Genomic DNA, 21,388 nt, shown 5'->3' on the forward strand with positions numbered 1-21,388 from the left:
GTTCATACCAGATTCATTCTCCTCATGCTCCCAGTATGTTGTGTTCATGCCTATGTGAAAACATTGTTAACAGGGTTCTCTTTCCTACATGCCATTGTATAAAAGCTAGGAGAGAGTTGGATGAGTCCACTAGAATTTGGCCCAACTCTCCATATTGTTGCTGACTCCCTGCCTGAATAGCAGGCCTGAAACCCCTTGTGATTAAATGGATTCAGGACTAAAAAGAAGTTGAATGAAATACTAACCTATGTCAGGGATAATGGCTCTGTTTTACAAATGCAGCATGCACATTTTTCTTGATGCATCTTGGCTAAGGAATGTTACACATTTTCTAGCTGCGAAGTTGGAAGCCAGCTGTAAATTTAGAGATGTGGGTGGTGAAAGAGGAATCTCTTGATACTCATTTCTCTGTGTTTCACCCCTTCCCCCCAAGACAAGCTACACTTTGCTGACTCCGTTATCAATAAAGTTACTGAGAAGTCCAGGCAAAGGGATGCAGAAATGTAAGTAATGAGGACATTCTGTTGTTCGTGTTTTAGGGATTAAATTTTGAGACATTACTGTAAAAATATTAAAAAGTATTTTAATGTTTTGATTGGCCTGCAATGTTTCCCTTTAAATTTGTCTTAACTTTTTCAAAATGTTAACAGTATAAATGCCAAATAAAACAGATTTTTACACTCTGAGAGAGATTTCAAGTCTGAGCAAAATTCTCCTGATGATGCTGTTGTGTTATGTGCCTTCAAGTCAAATATGACTTATGGCGACCCTATGAATCAGTGACCTCCAAGAGCATCTGTTATGAACCACCCTCTTCAGAGCTTGTAAGTTCAGGTCTGTTGCTTCCTTTATGGAATCAATCCATCTCTTGTTTGGTCTTCCTCTTTTTCTACTCCCTTCTGTTTTTCCCAGCATTATTGTCTTTTCTAGTGAATCATGTCTTCTCATGATGTGCCCAAAGTATGATTACCTCAGTTTCATCATTTTAGCTTCTAGTGACAGTTCTGGTGTAACTTGTTCTAACACCCATTTGTTTTTTTTGCAGTCCATGGTATCTGCAAAGCTCTCCTCCAACACCACATTTCAAATGAGTTAATTTTTCTCTTATCCACTTTTTTCACTGTCCAACTTTCACATCCATACATAGAGATCGGAAATACCATGGTCTGAATGATCCTGACTTTAGTGTTCAGTGATACATCTTTGCATTTGAGGACCTTTTCTAGTTCTCTCATAGCTGCCCTCCCCAGTCCTAGCCTTCTTCTGATTTCTTAACTATTGTCTCCATTTTGGTTAATGACTGTGCTGGGGTATTGGTAATCTTTGATAAGTTCAATGTCCTCATTGTCAACTTTAAAGGTACATAAATCTTGTGTTGTCATTACTTTAGTCTTCTTGATGTTCAGCTGTAGTCCTGCTTTTGTGCTTTCCTCTTTAACTTTCATCAGCATTTGTTTCAAATCATTACTGGTTTCTGCTAGTAGTATGGTATTGTCTGCATATCTTAAATTATTGATATTTCTCCCTCCAGTTTTCACACCTCCTTCATCTTGGTCCAGTCCTGCTTTCCGTATGATATGTTCTGCATATAGATGCTATTTAACATCTATATAAAGCCGCTGGGGGTTATCATCAGGAGATTTGGGCTGCAGTGTCACCAATATGCGGATGACACACAGTTCTGTCTCTCATTTAAATCTTCACTGAGGTTGGCTGTAGAAACCCTGTCCAAGTGCCTGGAGTCGGTGAGTGCCTGGATGGGAAGGAATAAGCTGAAACTGAACCCTGACAAAACCGAGGTATTGTTTGTGGGAGACAAGGGAAGGTTAGGGGATTTGGACCTGGTGCTCAATGGGGTACAACTGCCCTTAAAAGACCAGGTCCGCAGCCTTGTGGTCATTCTTGACTCCAAACTGTCCATGGAAGCTCAAGTTTCGGCTGTGAGCCGGGCAGCACTGTATCAACTCCATCTGATACTGAGGCTACGCCCCTACCTTCCCAATCATCTGCTTCTGTTGGTGGTACATGCCCTGGTCTCCTCTTGCCTTGACTACTGCAATGCGCTCTACATGGGGTTACCCTTGAAAACGGTCCGGAAGCTGCAACTGGTTCAGAACGCGGCAGCACGCCTGATTAAAGGCAGCCACCGGCGAGATCACATAACTCCAGTCCTCAAAGAGTTGCACTGGTTACCAGTTGCCTTTGGGCCCAATTCAAGGTGTTGGTTTTGACCTTTAAATCCCTACACGGTTTTGGCCTAGTCTATCTGAAGGAGCGCCTCCAGCATCATCAGCTATGCTGCCTAACAAGATAGGCCTCAAAAGACCTTCTCTCTATCCCACCAGTCAAAACAGCTAGAGTGGTGAGGACCAGAGAGAGGGCTTTTTCAATTGTGGCCCCCATCCTATGGAACTCCCTTCCAAATGATCTCCGCCAGGCCCCCTCTACAATGTGTTTCCGCTGGGCCGTGAAGACCTGGCTCTTCAGGTAGGCCTTTGGGGTGGGCTAGATTTTATCATTATCGCTTTTAGATTTTAATGTTATTGTATTGGTGTGTCATTTTGTGTTATTTTGTTCATTTTGTACGTCGCCCAGAGTGGCTGGATGGCCAGCCAGATGGGCGACTAAGAAATCCAATAAAATAAATAAATAAGATTAAACAAATAGGGTGATAAGATACACCCCTGTCTCACACCCTTTCTAATGGGGAACCAATCGGTTTCTCCATGTTCTTTCCTTACAGTAGCCTCTTGTCCAGAGTATAGGTTGCGCATCAGGATAATCGGATGCTGTGGCACCCCCATTTCTTTGAAAGCATTCCATAGTTTTTCATGATCTACACAGTCAAAGGCTTTGCTGTAATCCATAAAGCACAGGGTGATTTTATTCTGAAATTCCTTGGTCTGTTCCATTATCCAATGTATGTTCGCAGTATGATCTCTGGTGCCTCTTCCCTTTCTAAATCCAGCTTGGACATCTGGCATTTCTCGCTCCATATATGGTAAGAGCCTTTGTTGTAGAATCTTGAGCATTACTTTACTTGCATGAGATATTAAGGCAATAGTTTGATAATTACTGCATCCCTGGGATCCCCTTTCTCTGGAATTGGGATGTATATGGAACGCTTCCAGTCTGTGGACCATTGTTTAGTTTTCTGTATTTCTTGACAAATTTTTGTCAAAATTTGGACAGATTCAGTCCCAGTAGCTTGCAGCAACTCTATTGGTTTGTCATCTGTTCCTGGTGATTTGTTTCTTCCAAGTATTTTAAGAGCAGCTTTCACCTCACATTCTAAAATGTCTGGTTCTTCATGACACGGTTCTTCCATGAATGAATCTGTTATCCTGGCATCTCTTTTATAGCGTTCTTCAGTGTATTGCTTCCATCTTCCTTTTATTTCATCTCAGTCAGTCAAGGTGTTCCCCTGTTGATTATTCAACATCCCTACTCTTGGTTTAAATTTCCCTTTCATTTCTCTAATCTTTTGGAATAGGGCTCTTGTTCTTTCCTTTTTGTTGTCCTCTTCTATTTCTATACAATAACTATTGTAGTTTTCTTTGTCCCTACATACTAGTCGCTGTATTGTTTCATTTAGGGTTCTGACTGTGTTTCTATCTCCTTTTGCTTTTGCTTTCTTTCTCTCTTTAACCCTTTTAAGAGTTTCTTCAGTCATCCATTGAGGTCTTTCTTTTTAACTAGAGGTATTGTCTTTTTGCATTCTTCCTTGATAATGTCTCTGACTTCAGTCCATAGTTTTTCTGGTTCAGATTTTATTCAGATGAAATACCTACTTTTTAAGTGTGGGATTTTGAGTTTTTTTCTTGATGTTTTCATTTATAAGTTTTTAAAGAACACTTCCCTTTTTTGAAGAGCATTAATACTTTGGTTGTGGATGCATTTTATCTAAATTCTAAATTAGTGGTTCCAAAATGCTAGTTTTGTCTTGCTGTGACAGAGGTGAATGTTTTAAAAACGTCAGAATTTTGTTCTTTATTTTTAAGTTTGATCTGATTTATGTGTTGCATTTCCATAGTGGACAGTACCCAAAGCGGATCACAATACATATCAAATATCAAAATACAAAACTATAAAATGGTATTTTTAAAACAAAACTATAAAGTATTTTTAACAAAATGTAACTGACTTAAAATCAACAAGTCATATTCAATATTATAATAAAACGATACAGCCAAATACAAAAGCAGGTTCAAAATTAACAGTAAAAAATAAATAGCCAGTAATAAATAAAAATAATAAAAAATAAATAGCCAATAAATATCCAACACGTATGTGTAAATTTATCCCATAAGTGTCTCACTTTCTTTATTCTTCGGGAGCTACTGTGCTTCCCAAGAGAGACTCAAGCATAAATGTTCCTAGTCCGACTTCAGATTTTGCAACAACCATTTTCAGATTTTACAATAATAAAGCAACTTGCAATACAATACAGAAATAAGCCCTTTGAGTTCAGAGTAACTTTGTCTAGGGTGCAACTTTCGGTGTTGGGGACAAAGAAGGATCACTTGTGCATTTGGCTAACACCACTCCTTATAAAAGCCTCCTTAATAGTTATTTTTGTCAGCAAAAGCTCTTCTCCTGAGCCCCACTGCCTCCTGATGTCAGGTGTGTGGTGACTCCCCACATATGAAATGCCTTTCTAAAGGCAGCTGGTCTAGAACCAAGAATGATGTCTTTTCAAGCCAGACTTTCCAGCTGGTTTTTAATCTAGTAATTTATTTATTCTTTGTTGGTTCTATTATTTTGTGCTTCTGCCCAGCTGTGCCATCTTACATTATTGTTTCTATTTTGATTTTGCTGGTGAAGTTTGCCAGGGCTTGGAACCAGAAGTGGTTCTGCAGAGCTCATAATGTTCACCTTGATCAAGTTATTTCTGATGTTTGTTTTGAAATAAATTAATTTAGTTCGGAATCAATCTGAGGCAAGTGTGGACAAGCTCACCCATCTCTAATTTTCATATTGTGTTATGGTCTTGTAAGCCACCCTGAAAGTTTGGAATGTGAACTGCAATACTGAGATTGGTTGCTTTAACCGGGGGGGAACACTTGGGTTTTTTTGTTCTGCATTTTTTATTAAAAAAATACCTATGTTACCAACTTTTACTTAGTAAGTCTTAAAGCATTTGTATTTTAGTACTATCTAAACAAAGCATAATGGGTCACAGACTTCTTTTGTTCCCACTAGGTACCGGGTGAAAGACAAATCGGATAGAGCAACGGTAGAACAAGTAAGTCATGCAAATTATCAAAGATAATTACAAAAATCATAACTTTTACCAAAATCAGGAGTTCTCATCTTTTAAAAAGCAAACTGAGAAACAAAACAATCCTCTTAACCATATTTACTCAGAAATAAGTCTCCAGGAATTCAATAGTGAGTGTCCTTAGCATTGCAGCTTTAATATGGACCTTGCCCTTTTGCATCATCAACTTTTGCTTAAATCTAGGTGTTTATTTATTCCATCTTAAGTCAAACATTTCTACTGTGACTGATTTCTTGTTTTAATTCTTGGCTTGGAAAACATACAGATGCTTGTGGCACTGTACCTGTTTTTATTATTTTTATATAATGTCTCATACAGAAGAATATAGATGGCTAACAAATGCAAGAGGAAAGTTTCTGAATTAGAATTCATTCACAAAGTTGATACTTCCCAGGCCACTTCATTTATTTGCCAATGTGGGTTCCAGTCAATAAACACTTTTGCCACAGTAAATGTGTTTGATTTTGTTCTTATGCAGGAACGGAGGTCAGACTTCAGTGAAACCTTGCACAGCTGTAGGACAGAGATGGGCAACCTGTGGTCCTCCAGATGTAGTTGAGCTGCAACTCCCATAATTGCTGATCATTGATCATTCTGGCTGGGACTGATGGGAGTTGGGAGTCATGCAACATTTGAAGTCCACAGGTTATCCACCTCTGCCTTAGGACTTTGAGCTGAATTACAAATGATTGCCAGCAGGCAGAGCATTGCCTACAAAGTAAAGGTTAGCAGAGGACTTGATTAATGAAATGGTGCAAATGTTCCAAAAGAAAATGTAGGTTCTTCTTGCCCATTCCTTTGGGTTTTAAGCTTTGAAATGACTTTTCTAGCATTTCTAAGTAATGTAATTTCATCGGGATGTTTTGTTATCTTCCTGAGGTTCTGGATCCAAGAACTCGAATGATTCTGTTCAAGATGCTAACCAGAGGTGTCATATCGGAGATCAATGGTTGCATCAGCACAGGGAAAGAGGTTGGTTTCAATGGAATAATTAATTGATTATAGTGATCCATTTAAAATCATTTCGCTAAAAAGATGCTCCGGATTAATCACATTTTTTTAAAAAAAATAAAAATGAAATTATTTTAAACAAGTTATTATACAAACTGCATCATCTTGGAAAAAAACATTCCCTGTTCTTTCTCACGCAAAGAGAATGGTGAGGTTGTACACAATGCTAAACAATGTTTTAGTGATTTATGAGTAAGAGCTGCAGTGAGCATCAGGCTTGTATGCTTTCTTCCCCCCTGTCCCCCAAGCAAGGCCATGGGGGAGGAGATCAGAAGCTGAATCCTGACAATTGTAACACAGAACATAATGTGATCAGGTCTGTGTGAATTCTGAGCTTTAAAATAATTGCCTTTTGGGGTCAAATCCAGCTTGCAAATTGCCAGTTAGAAGTCCCATGCTAGATGACCAAAGTAGGAGATCTTGATATGTGCAACAGAATAGCTTACAAAATTAATGAATAAGAGTGTGATTGAGATATTCATGTAAAAGATATTCATGTTGTATGGCCAGGTATTGTGTTCACAGTTTTATACTACTGCTTTGTGCCAAACTGTGGCCACAATCCAGAGAATTTTTGGGTTTTGCAGAAACAGGCTTACAAATTCATAGGGGCTGTTCCTTCCCTCCATACACAAGATATTTCCTTTCATGAGCATAATAAAGATGCATGCAGAGATTCCTCTGCATGTTTCACACAATTAATTGTGCACATAATTGGTGCAATAGTTTGCACATGCATCTGGTAATATGCAGGTCTCTCCCCACCACTCTTATTTGTTCATGGACCAAGTATTAGGGGACTGAAAATGTAAACAGAAATGTGGTTGTACAAAAGTGTCCTCTGGTACAGGCCCACACAGCTAGTGATACACTAGCTATGTATTTTGGCTCACTAATTCTTAATAGCTTCTCTGTTTTGCAGGTCAGACAGGCAGTAAAACCAAGTGCTTTCTCGGGCTGCCTTTGGATTATGTAGATGTATGTAGTATAGGACCTTTTTGGATTGTAACCTTAAAACCATTGTTTTTAGAAATCTTGTTCTATTCCTTATATAAAAATCAGTTAATATGTACCTTGATATATTCTTGTTTTCCTCATTTGTTATTTGCTAGGCTAATGTATATCATGCCAACACAGCAAATGGAGAAAACAGAGCAATAAAGATTTATAAAACCTCTATACTGATGTTTAAAGATCGGGATAAGTATGTGAGTGGGGAATTCAGGTGAGTTTGAGGATTTTTTTTAAACAGCCACCTGCAGTTGCATGCTTACATGTGCAAGCTTACTTGAAGTTTTCCATAAAAATGATTTCCGTGCTTGGTTTTTATAATTATATTTGTTGTTGTGTTCTCAAGGTTTCGCCATGGATACTGTAAAGGAAACCCAAGAAAAATGGTTAAGACGTGGGCAGAAAAAGAAATGAGGAATTTAACAAGGTGATCTTTTTCTTCCATTTTGGCCCAGGCTCTGTCCCTGTGTGCCAGCCTTCATCAGCCTGGTGCCCTCTAGATGCTTTGGACTACAACTTCCATAAACTCCAGGGAGTTGTAGTGCAAAACATCTGGAGGACACCAGATTGACAAAGGCTGCCATACTTCATTTTATAGTGGACCAAATGAACATTTTATTAGCTACTTTTGGAAATTCAGATCTTGGCATCATAAGGTTTGAAAAAGACCAGAATTTCACTAATGCCAATCCCTTCTCTCACGCATGAGCACTGCCATTTCCCCACAATTCACACTTACCTTTACGACAGGTAAAAGGGACCTTTTATTATGCTATGACAATTCATAGTTACTTTTTTTACACTCCTTAACCCTTACAAAAAATATTCAAACACAAAGGGAAAAATTAAGTCACTTGAAAGCAGAACTTTTTTTTTGCTTCTTTATACAGACACAAATATTCCACATTCTTAACAGTTATTAACTGTAACCTAAGTAAACTATAGGCTCTATTTTATAAAATTTCCTTACCCTCTTTCTGTGCCTTACAATTGCACAGACCAATCAGGTTGTGGGGTAGTGACCTTCAGCTAAAATCCAGAAAGGAGTAAGTGGCTGTCTCTTCAAGTGAGTCAAGCCATTTGTTACAAAGAAAGAGTTCACCAGGGTTGCTAGCCAATGTGACGTGTATATGTACGCCTGAGTAGCTGTGTTTACCACAAGTCCCTAGATCAATTCACTTAAATGTTTTACTGGTGCACGAGTCTCCTGATGGTCTCTTACAGGGAACAGGCTCCTCTTCTGGGATTTTTTTGGGGAAGGAAAATTCCCCACTAAGGCTGCAATCCAGTACACACTTTCCTGGGAGTATGGCCCATTGAACTCAGTAGAGCTTACTTCTGAGTAGACATGTATTGGATTGCAGTTGATTTCAGCTGAGGAAGATGAATCAGGATTGAGTATAAAATTGTAAAAAATCTATGAGTGTTTATAGTAGAGCAGGAACTGAGACTACTGTAGGTTTGTCTTTTTTACTGTACAGTAAATATTAACAGATTAAAGACACTTCTTAAAGGGGAAAACCCCAGTGAAAATGACAGAAATTCTTCAGTAGTTTCTCAGACTTTATTTTTGACATGTAGATTATCTGCTCTCTCTCTCTCTCTCTCCCTCCCTCCCTCCCTCCCTCCCTCCCCCCCCCAGGTTACATACAACCCAGATTCCATGCCCGGAACCTATTATGCTAAGAAGTCATGTTCTTGTTATGGGCTTCATTGGCAAAAATGACATGTGAGTATACTTGGAAACCTCATGTGTTTCAATTTCACTTTGTTAGCAGCACAATTCTATATAACTTTACTCAGAAGTAAGTCCTATTAAAGGAATGAGGGAAGTGGGTATGACATAGCAACCTAAATTTGTTATTGAGTTTTCAAACCTTACAATTCCTTGGCTGGTTTCATCATGCATCAAAAAGTTCTCTCCCAGTTCTTGAAACACGTGGTTGATGAGCATTTGATGAGCAGAAGAAGTAAAGACCATTTCTCCTGTGACACTTCTGCCATGTCAGTGGGGATGTACAGAGCTTTAAGCATAAAGCCTGCCCCATCTTCTTCCTAAAAGGAGGAGTTTTTAAGTTACATGTAGTGAAGTAGCTGGAAAGGTGCACATGTTTATAACATGTGAGTCAGACATGTCTGTGTGTGAGAGTCAGTAAATGTAAATGTACTGCCTTCAAGTCAATTCCGACTTACGGCGACCCTATGAATAGGGTTTTCATGAGGCTGAGAGGCAATGACTGGCCCAAGGTCACCCAGTGAGCTTCATGGCTATGTGGGGATTTGAACCCTGGTCTCCCAGGTTGTAGTCCAACACCTTAACCACTACACCATCACCAAGGAAATGTATTGAACTTAAAAAAATAAATAAAACCTCTGTGCCATTCTCTATACTAAACCAATGACTACCAGACATGATAGCTGTGTTCTACCTCCATTGCTGGAGACAGTAAGCTTCTGAATACCAGTTGCTGGAAACCGCAGGAGGGGAGAACACTCTTGCACTTCAGTCTTGCTTGCAGGCTTCCCATAGGCATCTGGTTAGCCACTATGAGAATTAGATGTTGGACTAGGTGGGCCATTGGCCTGATCTAGTAAGGCTTCTCTTAGGTTAACTAGAGTAGGTATAGCATTGAAAGAGGATAGCTGGGATTATATGAGAGCATTTTATTTTGTTTTTTTCTTCTTTTGATCCAAGGCCTGCTCCATTGTTGAAAAATGCCCAGTTAACGGAATCCAAAGCTCGGGAGTTGTATCTGCAAGTCATACAATATATGAGAAGAATGTACCAGGATGCCAAGCTTGTTCATGCAGATCTCAGCGAATTTAATATGCTGTACGTTTTCATAATCAATATTTCTTTGCATAATACATATAAGTTATGGTGTACAACTCTGTCCTCAAGTGAGGATGTTGTCCTCCTGGCTACATAGCTAATGAATTTCCAAGACAATTTGTGCCATTGTTACCTGAGATCTCTTCTAAAATTGATGCAATTAAAAAAAACAAGGAAGAGCTGCATTTATCCTACAAAATGTGTCAATTGCAAATTAGATTCTATTGCCCTTTTTTAAAAAAACCATTTTGGGTATTCAGTGAAGGTTAGCTAACTTTCTGCAATTTGAAAATAGAAATGTACAGCAGGAGATAGAATTAGAGTTGTTGATCAAACATCCTTTGCCATCTGGAGATGGATTATGTTGGTGCATTCTAGGTGTTCAGAATGCTCCACGAACATAATATTAGCAATCCTTAGAGCAGTCCCTGTAAGGTTGGCAGGATGGGTCTTGGCTCAGACTAGAGAACAGTGCTTTGCACATAGGGCCTCACATTTTAAGCAATGGTTTAGGTGAGATTTCACAGCTTTACTCTTAACTATGCTAGAGCAGCTTTCACATGAGGAAGTGAACTATTGCTGTGAACCAACATATGATAAGACATTCTTAAGCTGACTGGTCCAAATTCTTAGAAGGGCTGCCAGAATCACAGACTCTCAGTTACCAAGGTTTCCTAAAGTTAAATCCTTGATCAGGAATCATTTGCAAGTCCATACCTAGTTGCTCAAAGTCGCCAGCTCCTCTGGCAACTGCACTCCCATTCTCCTCCCCTCACCCCATTTTCTTGTTCTGCAGAGCAGATTCATTGTGAGAGTGCCAAAAGAATAAGAGACGGAAGAAAGAGCTGAAATCCAGTGATAACTCTTATGTCTTCTGATCTGCCCCCTCTGCTTTCAGATGGATTTAATAGGTGCAATGGCATTCTTTCACAGAAATTTACAATAATTAAAGTTCTGAGGTCCTCGCTCTTCCACATTTCCCTCTAAATGGTAGTGTCTATTCTAACAAGCCCCTCGTAAATTTTGAGCCCTTTAGGAACAATAATACTAACAATAACGTCTGGTAGTGTTCAAAAAACTTGTCCCATCAGTGCAAGGACTACCCTTAGTACAACAGAACTTCACTCCCCCAGTGTGTGCCTAGCAACCCCCCCCCAAAAAAATCTGCTCTGGAGAATTAGGGGAATCCCTAGAACAGATTTAGGGGGCACTTGGGGGGAGGGGGGAGTTCTGTTGCACTAACTATAATCTTTGCACTGATCAAACCCTGACTTAGTGCTCCACTGGATACAACCCATTATGTTGCTTTGCCCTCCCGTTCTCCAGGTATCACAGTGGGGAGGTATATATCATAGATGTGTCCCAGTCTGTGGAACATGACCACCCACATGCTTTAGAATTCTTGAGGAAAGACTGTTCCAACATCAATGGTAAGTAGGAGGTAATATGGGCCAGCCCTAAGCCACATGGTTTTCCAGCCAAGGAATGTCAGTGGTGCCCCTTCCATTTGATCACCTGTTGAATACCTTGGGGGTTTGTGCATGATTTGAACCCCTGTCATATGATAAATTTGCATGCATGGATCTGATCCAGATGGTTCATACACAGTTTTGAATAAGTACTGATGTAAATTTTCCTGCAACTTTTTTTTAAACGACCATTAATACAACACTGGCCACAAAGTTCAGTGAAAGTTATATGTTTCAATTATTTCCTGAGAGCCCGTGTTTGGAGCCCCACTCCAAAATCTGATACCGCAGGCGATCATATGGGTTGTTTTTCTGCCCCTAAATATGGTCCTGGAGACATTTGTGTCTTGGTTTCTTGATAACTTGTTCTGATACCTGTTAGGTTCTGTTTTGACCACTAATATGGTATGTACCTAGTGGTTGGGTATGGATTAGAAAGGATGCCAAGATAGGTTTCTCCAGGTAACTGCTTGTGGAAGTATGCTGGGCACTTAAAGCTGCATATTGTGTCTTCTGTGCCACTGGTCAGTTTTGTTCTATTTTGATAGGAGAGATGCCACAAAATTTGGCTTTTGATATGAAATATGGATTGTTGGCAGCAAATGGATTTTATTTATTTATTTATATACCGCCCCATAGCCGAAGCTCTCTGGGCAGTTTACAATAACTAAAAACATTAAAAACAAATATACAAATTTAAAACGCATCTTTTAAAAACAATTTAAAACACATGCCAGTTGTTTTCCATTTTGTCTCATCTCTGTATAACGTATCTATCAACTAGAGCTGGCCAAATTAAAGAATTTGAACATTGAAAATTAAACATAATCTGAGTTATTTCAAATGATATTTCAAGTCTTCGCTTGGAAGATTGGTTGCTTGAAAGTGGACTGTCTTGGGAACTCTTGAGAATTCTATCCTGAGCATCACCAAATACATAGTGTGTGTATATCTTCTAGTATTTTTTTGGTATTTTGTATTTTTTACAAGAGTTCAGGTACCACACACTATTTGGTTTATGTACGTGGCAATAATGATCTAGTATCTTATGTCTTCATCTTCGGTCCTTCCTGGCAGATTTTTTTCGGAAATACAATGTTGCAGTGATGACGGTGAGAGAGCTCTTTGAGTTTGTGACAGATCCATCTATTACACAGGAGAATATGGATGCTTATCTTGAAAAGGTAAGTTTTAGAGACCAGTGGTCAGGGGTGAGGGAGTTGTAGTTGAATATCTGGAGGGTCCCAGGTTCCTAAGACTGAACATAAATGTCTTGCATTCTGATGTCTTGCATTATATTATGTAGGCAATGGAAATATCATGTGAGAGAACAGAAGAAGAGAGGTCCAATCAAGATAATGTGGATGAAGAGGTAAGCCAGTGGCTGGATGCTGGATTCCTCACACACACCCTCCACACACATACTCGCACAATGTCTTCTGTATCCATCATGTCTCTTCTGTCAGAGCACCTAAAAATGTTCCTCAGTACTTTGATAACACTTAGTAGTGTCTTTATAATTAATTTTTTTACAGTGTCTAAATGTCTGTGGTATGACTGTTCTTGCATTCACTTTCCTTCTACACCTGAGTGTTTCCATCTGTTCCGAAGTACACCCTTATGCAGACTACATATTGGCATTCAAACACCATGCCAAACCATGGTTTGTCATGTTGTTATATGTGTAACAAACTGGTTAATAGTATGGTTGATTTAAAAAAATACAACTTTAGCCACGGGTATGGCATTGGCTTGTCAAAGTTAACCATAGTTAGTGTTAAGCGCAAATCTGGGTCCAGATGACTCTACAAACTCATTAACTAGAAGTAGAAGCTTCTGAACTTCTCCAAAAGGATGAAAGAGAAGGGGTGTGTGTACAGCGATTACTAGAAGCCAAAATGGATTTGTCAAGAACAAATCCTGCCATACTAATCTTGCCTCATTGTTTGATAGGGTAGACTGTGGGAATGCTGTGGGCATAATATATCTCAGGCTATGGTCTGAAGGCACATGAGGCCACCACCGTACTGAAGCTAAGCAGGTCTGGGTCTGGTCAGTGCCTGGATGGGAGACAGCCTGGGAACCACATGTATTCTGCTTTGGGTTCCATGATGAAAGAAAGGCTGGGTATAAATGTAACAAATAAATAAATAAATAAATAATAAAATAATAAATAATAATATCTAGATTTCAGCAAAGCTTTGACAAAGTGCCCCATGATATTCTGACTAGCAAGCTAGCTAAATGTAGGCTGGATGGAAAAACCATCAGGTGGATCCACAGTTCGCTACAGAATCGTAAAAGAGTGCTTATCAATGGTTCTTTCTCAGACTGAGGGGAGGTAACTGGCCCCAGCTCTCTTCAACATTTTTATTAATGACTTGGATGAGGAGGTGCAGGGAATGCTTATCAAATTTGCAAATGATACAAAATTGGGAGGGATAACTAATATCTTAGAGGACAGAAAAAAATTCAGAGTGATCTTGATTGGCTAGAGGATTGGGCTGAAAACAACAGAATGAAGTTTAACAGGGATAAGTGCAAAGTTCTACATCTAGGAAAAAGAAACCAAGTGCATAGTTATAAGATGGGGGATACTTTGCTCAGCAGTGCTACATGTGAGAAGAATCTTGGAATTGTTTTTCACAAGCTGAATATGAGTCAACAGTGCAATGTGGTACAAAAAGGCAAATGCTATTTTAGGCTGCATTAACAGAAGTATAGTTTCCAAATTGCGTGAAGTACTAGTTCCACTCGGCACTGGTTAGGCCTCATCTTAAGTACTGTGTCCAGTTCTGGACACCACAATTTAAGAAGGATGCAGACAAACTGGAACAGGTTCAGAGAGGGGAAATAAGGATGATCAGGGGACTGGAAACAAAGCCCTATGAGGAGACACTGAAAGAACTGAGCATGTTTAGCTTTGAGAAGAGAAGACTGAGGGAAGATATAACAGCTGTCTTCAAGTAATTGAAAGGTTGTCATGCAGAGGAGGGCTAAGATCTCTTCTTGATCATCCCTGAGTGCAGAGTACGAAATAATGGGCTCAAGTTACAGGAAGCCAGTTTTTGACTGAACATCAGAAAAAACTTCCTGTTAGAACAGTACAACAGTGGAGCCAATTACCTAGGGAGATGGTGGGCTCTCTAACACTGGAGGCATTCAAGAGGCAGGTGAATAGGCACCTTTCGAATATGCTTTAAGTTGGATTCCTGCATTGAGCAGAGGGTTGGACTCAATGGCCTTATAGGCTCCTTCCAACTCTACTATTCAATGTTTCTGTGCCCTTAAGATTTGTTATGACTTATAGTATAGCATGTGTGAATATGACTTGTGTATGAACACAGTGATCCCAATAAAGTCAGCAACAATTCCTGTACGCATGACAGCTGCAAAAATGTGTTGATATGATCACGTCAATTGCTAGTGGCTAAATCTAGGCTGTCTGATTCACAGGCTAATCAAATGTGTATCTGATTAGACAGTGTCAGAGGTCCATGATCTATCCTGTCCTAGTCATTGATAAAGAAGCTAAAGAGAATTGTGATTAAGACATTACTATTGTTTATGATTATTTAACTTTGTTAGGTGTTCAAGAAAGCATATATCCCAAGAACTCTGACTGAAGTTAAGAACTATGAGAGGGATGTGGACATAATGATGAAGCTGAAGGAAGAAGACACAGCCTTAAATGTGCAGCAAGATAATGTAAGTATCTTTGGATTATGTGGACACTCAAGGCACTACTTTAATTTGAGTTTTCTAACTCTGACTGGAACGTTACACAATATACTATTTACAGTGATGGTGGCAAGCTTATAATAAAGCAGTCTTTCTAAAGGAAACTTCTTGGTCTTGTCTGCCTATGTTTAAAATACCACAATTATGGTCAGAATTTGTCTCAGAAGTTGGAGATTCTTGATATAAAAGTGATGATTGTGATGTAAATACTGGGAACAGGCTACCTAAGGCATTCTTTCACCCCATGTATCCCTACCTGGCAACACCACTCCTCATATAAGCACTGCTGAGAGTATTGCATGCCCCAGAGTGTTGTGCTTAGTTTGTACTAGAAGCTGGGTGTTTAGTGTTGCAGCTGCAGCCCTCTCAATGAATTACCAACTGAAATTAGATAGGCACCTAGTGTTTTCTGTTTAGGTGGCTACTGAAGACATTAAGGTTTTCCCTGAAGCGTGACCCAGTAATGTACAAAGAATATTCCGATAGAATCTGTGGAGATGGTTTTATTGCTTTTAGAGGGTCTCTTGCCTTCTTCATTTTATCTCATTTTATCTTGTTGAACACCCCTTCAATGGCTTCAGGCTATGAAGCAGTTTATAAATATGTAAAGTAAAATATGTAAAGTAAAGCATGAACCAGGGAAAGTTAGAAATTGTCAAGCAAGAAATGGAGCATATCAACATTACAATACTTGGCGTGAGTGAATTAAAATGGACAGGAATGGGACATTTTCAATCAGGCAACTACAAAATATTTTATACAGGAAATGAGAAATCAAGAAGAAACGGGGTTGCTTTACTAGTGAGAAGTGATGTAACAAAAGCAATTAGGAGCTACAATGCAAGGTCTGAGTGAGTGATATCAATGAGATTAAATGGGAAACCTATTAACATAACCATCATCTAAGACTGCGCTCCAACGTCAAACGCAGAAGAAGAAGAATTGGAGAGATTTTATGCAGAAGTACAGGAAAAAATTGATCACACACCAAAACAAGATATGATGATAATCATGGGGGACTGGAATGCAACAGTAGGGAACAGAGAAGAACTAGGAATTGTGGGGAAATGGGGCTTAGGAGAAAGAAATGAAGCAGGAGAGAGACTTATTGAATTCTGTGAAGCCAATAATTTGTTTCTTGCAAACACATTGTTTGAGCAACCGAAAAGACGAATGTACACGTGGACATCACCAGATGGTCAATATAGGAATCAAATTGATTATATAATTGGAAACAGATGATGGAGAAGTTCCATACTGTCTGCAAAAACAAGACCAGGAGCAGACTGCAGTACAGATCATGAACTGGTCGTATTGAAAATCAGCGTAAAGCAAAAGAACAACAACAAAGCAATCATAATGCCAAAATACAATATAAATAACATCCCACAAGAATATCAAGATCAAATAAGGAACAGATTTGAGGCTTTAAACTTAGTTGACAGAAAACCAGAAGAACTATGGACTGAAGTCAGAGACATTGTCAGGGAAGAATGCAAAAAGACAATACCTCTAGTTAAAAAGAAAGACCTCAATGGATGACTGAAGAAAATCTTTAAATGGTTAAAGAGAGAAGGAAAGCAAAAGCAAAAGGAGATAGAAACACAGTCAGAACCCTAAATGGAACTATAAAACGAGTAGTACGTAGGGACAAAGAAAACTATTACAGTAGTTATTGTATAGAAATAGAAAAGGACAACAAAATGGGAAGAACAAGAGCCCTATTCCAAAAGATTAGAGAAATGAAAGGGAAGTTTAAACCAAGAGTTGGGATGTTGAAAAATCAACGGGGGAACACACTGACTGACCGAGATGAAATAAAAGGAAGATGGAAGCAATACACTGAAGAACTCTATAAAAGAGATGCAAGGATGACAGATTCATTAACGGAGGAACCATATGATGAAGAACCAGAAATTTTAGAATGTGAAGTGAAAGCCGCTCTTAAAATATTTGGAAGAAACAAATCACCAGGAACAGATGGCATACCAATACAGTTGCAACAAGCTACTGGGACTGAATCTGTCCAAGTTTTGTCAAAAATTTGTCAAGAAATATGTAAAACTAAACAATGGCCCACAGACTGGAAGAGTTCAATATATATCCCAATTCCAAAGAAAGGGGATCCCAGAGAATGAAGTAATTATTGAACTATTGCCTTTACATCCCATGCAAGTGAAGTAATGCTCAAGATTCTACAACAAAGGCTGTTACCATATATGGAGCAAGAAATGACAGACGTCCAAGCTGGATTTAGAAAGGGAAGAGGCACCAGAGGCACCAGAGATCATATCGCCAACGGAGCAAGGAATTTCAGAAGAAAATCACCCTGTGCTACAACAAAGCCTTTGACTGTGTAGATCATGAAAAACTATGGAATGCTTTAAAAGAAATGGGGATGCCACAGCATCTGATTGTCCTGATGCGCAACCTATACTCTGCACAAGAGGCTACTGTAAGGACAGAATATGGAGAAAGTGATTGGTTCCGCATAGAAAAGGGTGCGACACAGGGGTGTATTTTATCACCCTATTTGTTTAATCTGTACACAGAACATATACAGAAAGCGGGATTGGACCAAGATGAAGGAGGTGTGAAAATTAGAGGGAGAAACATCAATAATTTAAGATATGGAGACTATACCATTCTCTTAGCAGAAACCGGTAATGATTTGAAACAAATGCTGATGAAAGTTAAAGAGGAAAGCAGAAATGCAGGACTACAGCTGAATGTCAAGAAGACTAAAGTAATGACAACAGAAGATTTATGTAATGATGTATTACTAAACACCAGAGTCAGGATCATTCAGACCATGGTATTCCCGATCTCTATGTATGGATGTGAAAGTTGGACAGTGAAAAAAGCGGATAAGAGAACAATCAACTCATTTGAAATGTGGTGCTGAAGGAGAGCTTTGCGCATACCATGGACTGCGAAAAAGACAAATAATTGAGTGTTAGAACAAATTAAACCAGAATTGTCACTAGAAGCTAAAATGATGAAACTGAGGTTATCATACTTTGGACACATAATGAGAAGACATGACTCACTAGAAAAGACAATAATGCTGGGAAAAACAGAAGGCAGTAGAAAAATCCAAATAAGAGATGGACTGATTCCATAAAGGAAACCACAGACCTGAACTTACAAGATCTGAACAGGTCACTGATTCATAGGGTCGCCATTAGTCATAATCGACTTGAAGGCACATAACAACAAAACAATTCCCAGAACAGTTTTGTCTGTTAATGGGAACATGGAGCACTTGACACAGTGATCAGTGTTTTCTGTGTCAGCTGAGCAATGTAACTTAGTGGGTAAACTCTTGGAGATAGACTAGAGACACTTAAGTTCATATTGCTGCTTACTTATGAGGGTCATTGAGAATGATTACTGAGATAATGTATGAAACCCTTTGAACGTCTGAAATGTGCTTTACAAATGTAAATGTTTATTTTAGATTTCTTTTATGTTTGTTTTTCATACAGATTCTCTACCAGACTGTAACTGGGTTAAAGAAGGATTTATCAGGTGTTCAGAAGGTAAAATAGTGATGTCTCTGGCACTGTATTCTTCAATAATATTAATAATGTTTAGGTAACTTGTGTTCAGGAGAGCCAGTGTGGTGTAGTGGTTAAGGTGTTGGACTACGACCTGGGAGATTAGGGTTCGAATCCCCACATAGCCATGAAGCTCACTGGGTGACCTTGGGCCAGTCACTGCCTCTCAGCCTCATGAAAACCCTATTCATAGGGTCGCCGTAAGTTGGAATTTACTTGAAGGCTTAAAAGTACACTTACTTTTAAAAAGTACACTTACTTTAAGTACACTTACTTTAAGTGTACTTTAAAAGTACACTTACTTTTAACTTGTGTTCAGATTGCATAGTCTGAAACTTCTCACAATTGAATTTGCGTTGAATTATATTGCGTAAATATAATCTGTTTCCATTAGTTTGATTATCCTATCCTGTGGATTCATAAAACTCATAGCAAATATCACACCAAACCATGGTTTGAGCTTTCAAATATAAAACTGGCAAATGATGGCTTAGATCTGTTTGTCTGCCTTCATTCTCCATTTTTTCAGCCCTCTGCTTCATAAATCCATGCTCTTTTTATTTCCATGGTGTAGCAACCTCTGCGGTAGAACAGTGGCTCTAGCTATAATTTTTCAAATCAGAAGTAACACCAACCCATAGCTAGTAATGGTTTGCAAACCCATTTCAAACCATAATTTGTAAATTCATACCTAATTCCAAACCATAGTTAAACTTCCTTAAGCATGATTTTGTATGCTGTTGTAGACAACATCTTGTTGCTCATCTAGCCTAGCCTTTCACAAAAGCAGGATTCCCTAGACTTAAGCCATAACTGACAGTTGCATATTTGATCTGTTCTTCCAAATCCCTAGCTTCCCTGAGCAATTTGTGCCATTGCCCAGTTGTTGTTAGAGTTTAGAAATTGTTTCCCTAGGACCCAGCCTAAGGCTGCTTTGCTGTTGCTCTAATCAAATTGCTTCTTGTCTTTCAATGCTCCTTTAGTTACTAGAAAACAGCTCTCCTTTCCCTCATTTTTCCCCTAACCTAAACCTGTCTGTTTTTTCTGTCCTCCCTCATTCAGGTTTGGAACACATGATATTTTGGTGATAAAATGCTTAGTTTGCTCATGCACATTGATTACTTGATTAGTCTATGCTTGATGACACAACTGACTTCACAGAAAAGTGTGTTTGAGGCATTGTGAGCTGATATAAACACTTTGGCTGTGAGGTTAGTTTTGATAGTTCATTCAGATAATCCATTGATGCTCCATGTGTTGAGCTGGCTCTGAAGGCAGAGATGAGGAGCCATGCCAGCTGAGGCTGATGTAGTCCAACAGCCTCTGGAGGGTCACAGGTGCCCCAAACCTGTGTTAAGGGTTAGCATAGAGCCCCCTTCCCCAATCCAATGCTCTTTAGATGTTTTGGACTGCAACTCCCATCAGCTCCAGTCAAAATGGCCAGCGGCCAGGGATCATGGGAGTTGCAGTCCAAAATATCTGGAGGGCACCAGGTTGAGAAAGGCTGGCTTCGTCTATTATTCTCTAAGTTAAGGGGAAAGAACAGCAAATATATAAATAGGTGTTTAAAAAAAAGAGAGCTCAATTATGTATGCTAACTCCTGCAGGAGATAACAAAAGCAATTAGATTCAAGTGGGAACAAAGAAGGATTCTGTAGAACCATAGTGTGTGCAGCAAGAGATATATGCTTAGTTAAGGTCTTGTTATCTATGGAGCTTTTTTTGGCACTTTGAAGTTGAGAAGTAGAACAAAATGATTCCATTGTCTGTCTTTAGGTGCCTGCTCTCCTTGAAAACAAAGAGGAAGCAGAGTCTGATTCTGAGGATGATGGCAGTTCTGATCATTCAGAACTGGATTGCAAAGAGAAGGGAGAAGAGTCTGTGCATCCTAAAGATCGCCCTGCTGAAACTGACGTGAATAAAAAGGTTAGTTGTTCAATGGTAGAAAGTATGCTTTGCATGCAAAAGGTCCCAGATTCGATCCTTAGGATGTCTAAGTAGGGCTGGGGGAAAACTGTCTGAGTGCCTGGAGAACCACGGCCAGTAGTTGTAGAGATTGAGCTGGATGGCACTGGTGGGTCTGACTTGGTATAGAAGGCAGCTTCCTAGGCTCCTTTTGCCATATAGATCAATAGTTTTTGTAATTCCCTAGTTGTGTCCCAAGGATTCAAAGAACTTTACATACATTATCTCATAACCCTTACAACCTATATTATGGAGTGACTAATATTTTCAGTTAATTATTTTATTAAAACAATAGTGCCCTCCAGATGCTTTGGACTATAATAGTTTAAGTTATTTATTATTGCATTACTAAAAATAATTTATTTACAAAACCAGTAAGAAAGGCCAGTGTTACCTCAGGTATACAGCTTAGGAGCTGAGCCTGTGAGAATGGCTTGCCTAAGGGCACCAAGTGAGTTTGTGTTCAAGCTGAGATTCTAACTCTGCACTTTATCCTCCTGGCCCATAGTATAACGTT

General features: G+C 39.1%; 1 protein-coding gene across 1 annotated transcript in view; it reads left to right on the forward strand.

Moving 5' to 3' along the window:
- The window catches only part of RIOK1 (RIO kinase 1), a 31,427-nt gene that overhangs the window by 7,006 nt on the left and 3,033 nt on the right, over positions 1-21,388 (forward strand). Inside the window, exons 5-17 of the mRNA XM_061591530.1 lie at positions 434-503; positions 5,203-5,245; positions 6,161-6,253; positions 7,405-7,517; positions 7,650-7,730; positions 8,946-9,032; positions 9,999-10,136; positions 11,463-11,566; positions 12,683-12,789; positions 12,912-12,977; positions 15,194-15,313; positions 18,835-18,888; positions 20,683-20,832. Of these exons, the coding sequence (XP_061447514.1) occupies positions 434-503; positions 5,203-5,245; positions 6,161-6,253; positions 7,405-7,517; positions 7,650-7,730; positions 8,946-9,032; positions 9,999-10,136; positions 11,463-11,566; positions 12,683-12,789; positions 12,912-12,977; positions 15,194-15,313; positions 18,835-18,888; positions 20,683-20,832 (1,226 nt within the window). The remainder of the gene's footprint in view (positions 1-433; positions 504-5,202; positions 5,246-6,160; positions 6,254-7,404; positions 7,518-7,649; positions 7,731-8,945; positions 9,033-9,998; positions 10,137-11,462; positions 11,567-12,682; positions 12,790-12,911; positions 12,978-15,193; positions 15,314-18,834; positions 18,889-20,682; positions 20,833-21,388) is intronic.

This window comes from Rhineura floridana, chromosome 1, assembly GCF_030035675.1.
Source record: "Rhineura floridana isolate rRhiFlo1 chromosome 1, rRhiFlo1.hap2, whole genome shotgun sequence".
Classification (NCBI taxonomy): Eukaryota; Metazoa; Chordata; class Lepidosauria; order Squamata; family Rhineuridae; genus Rhineura; species Rhineura floridana.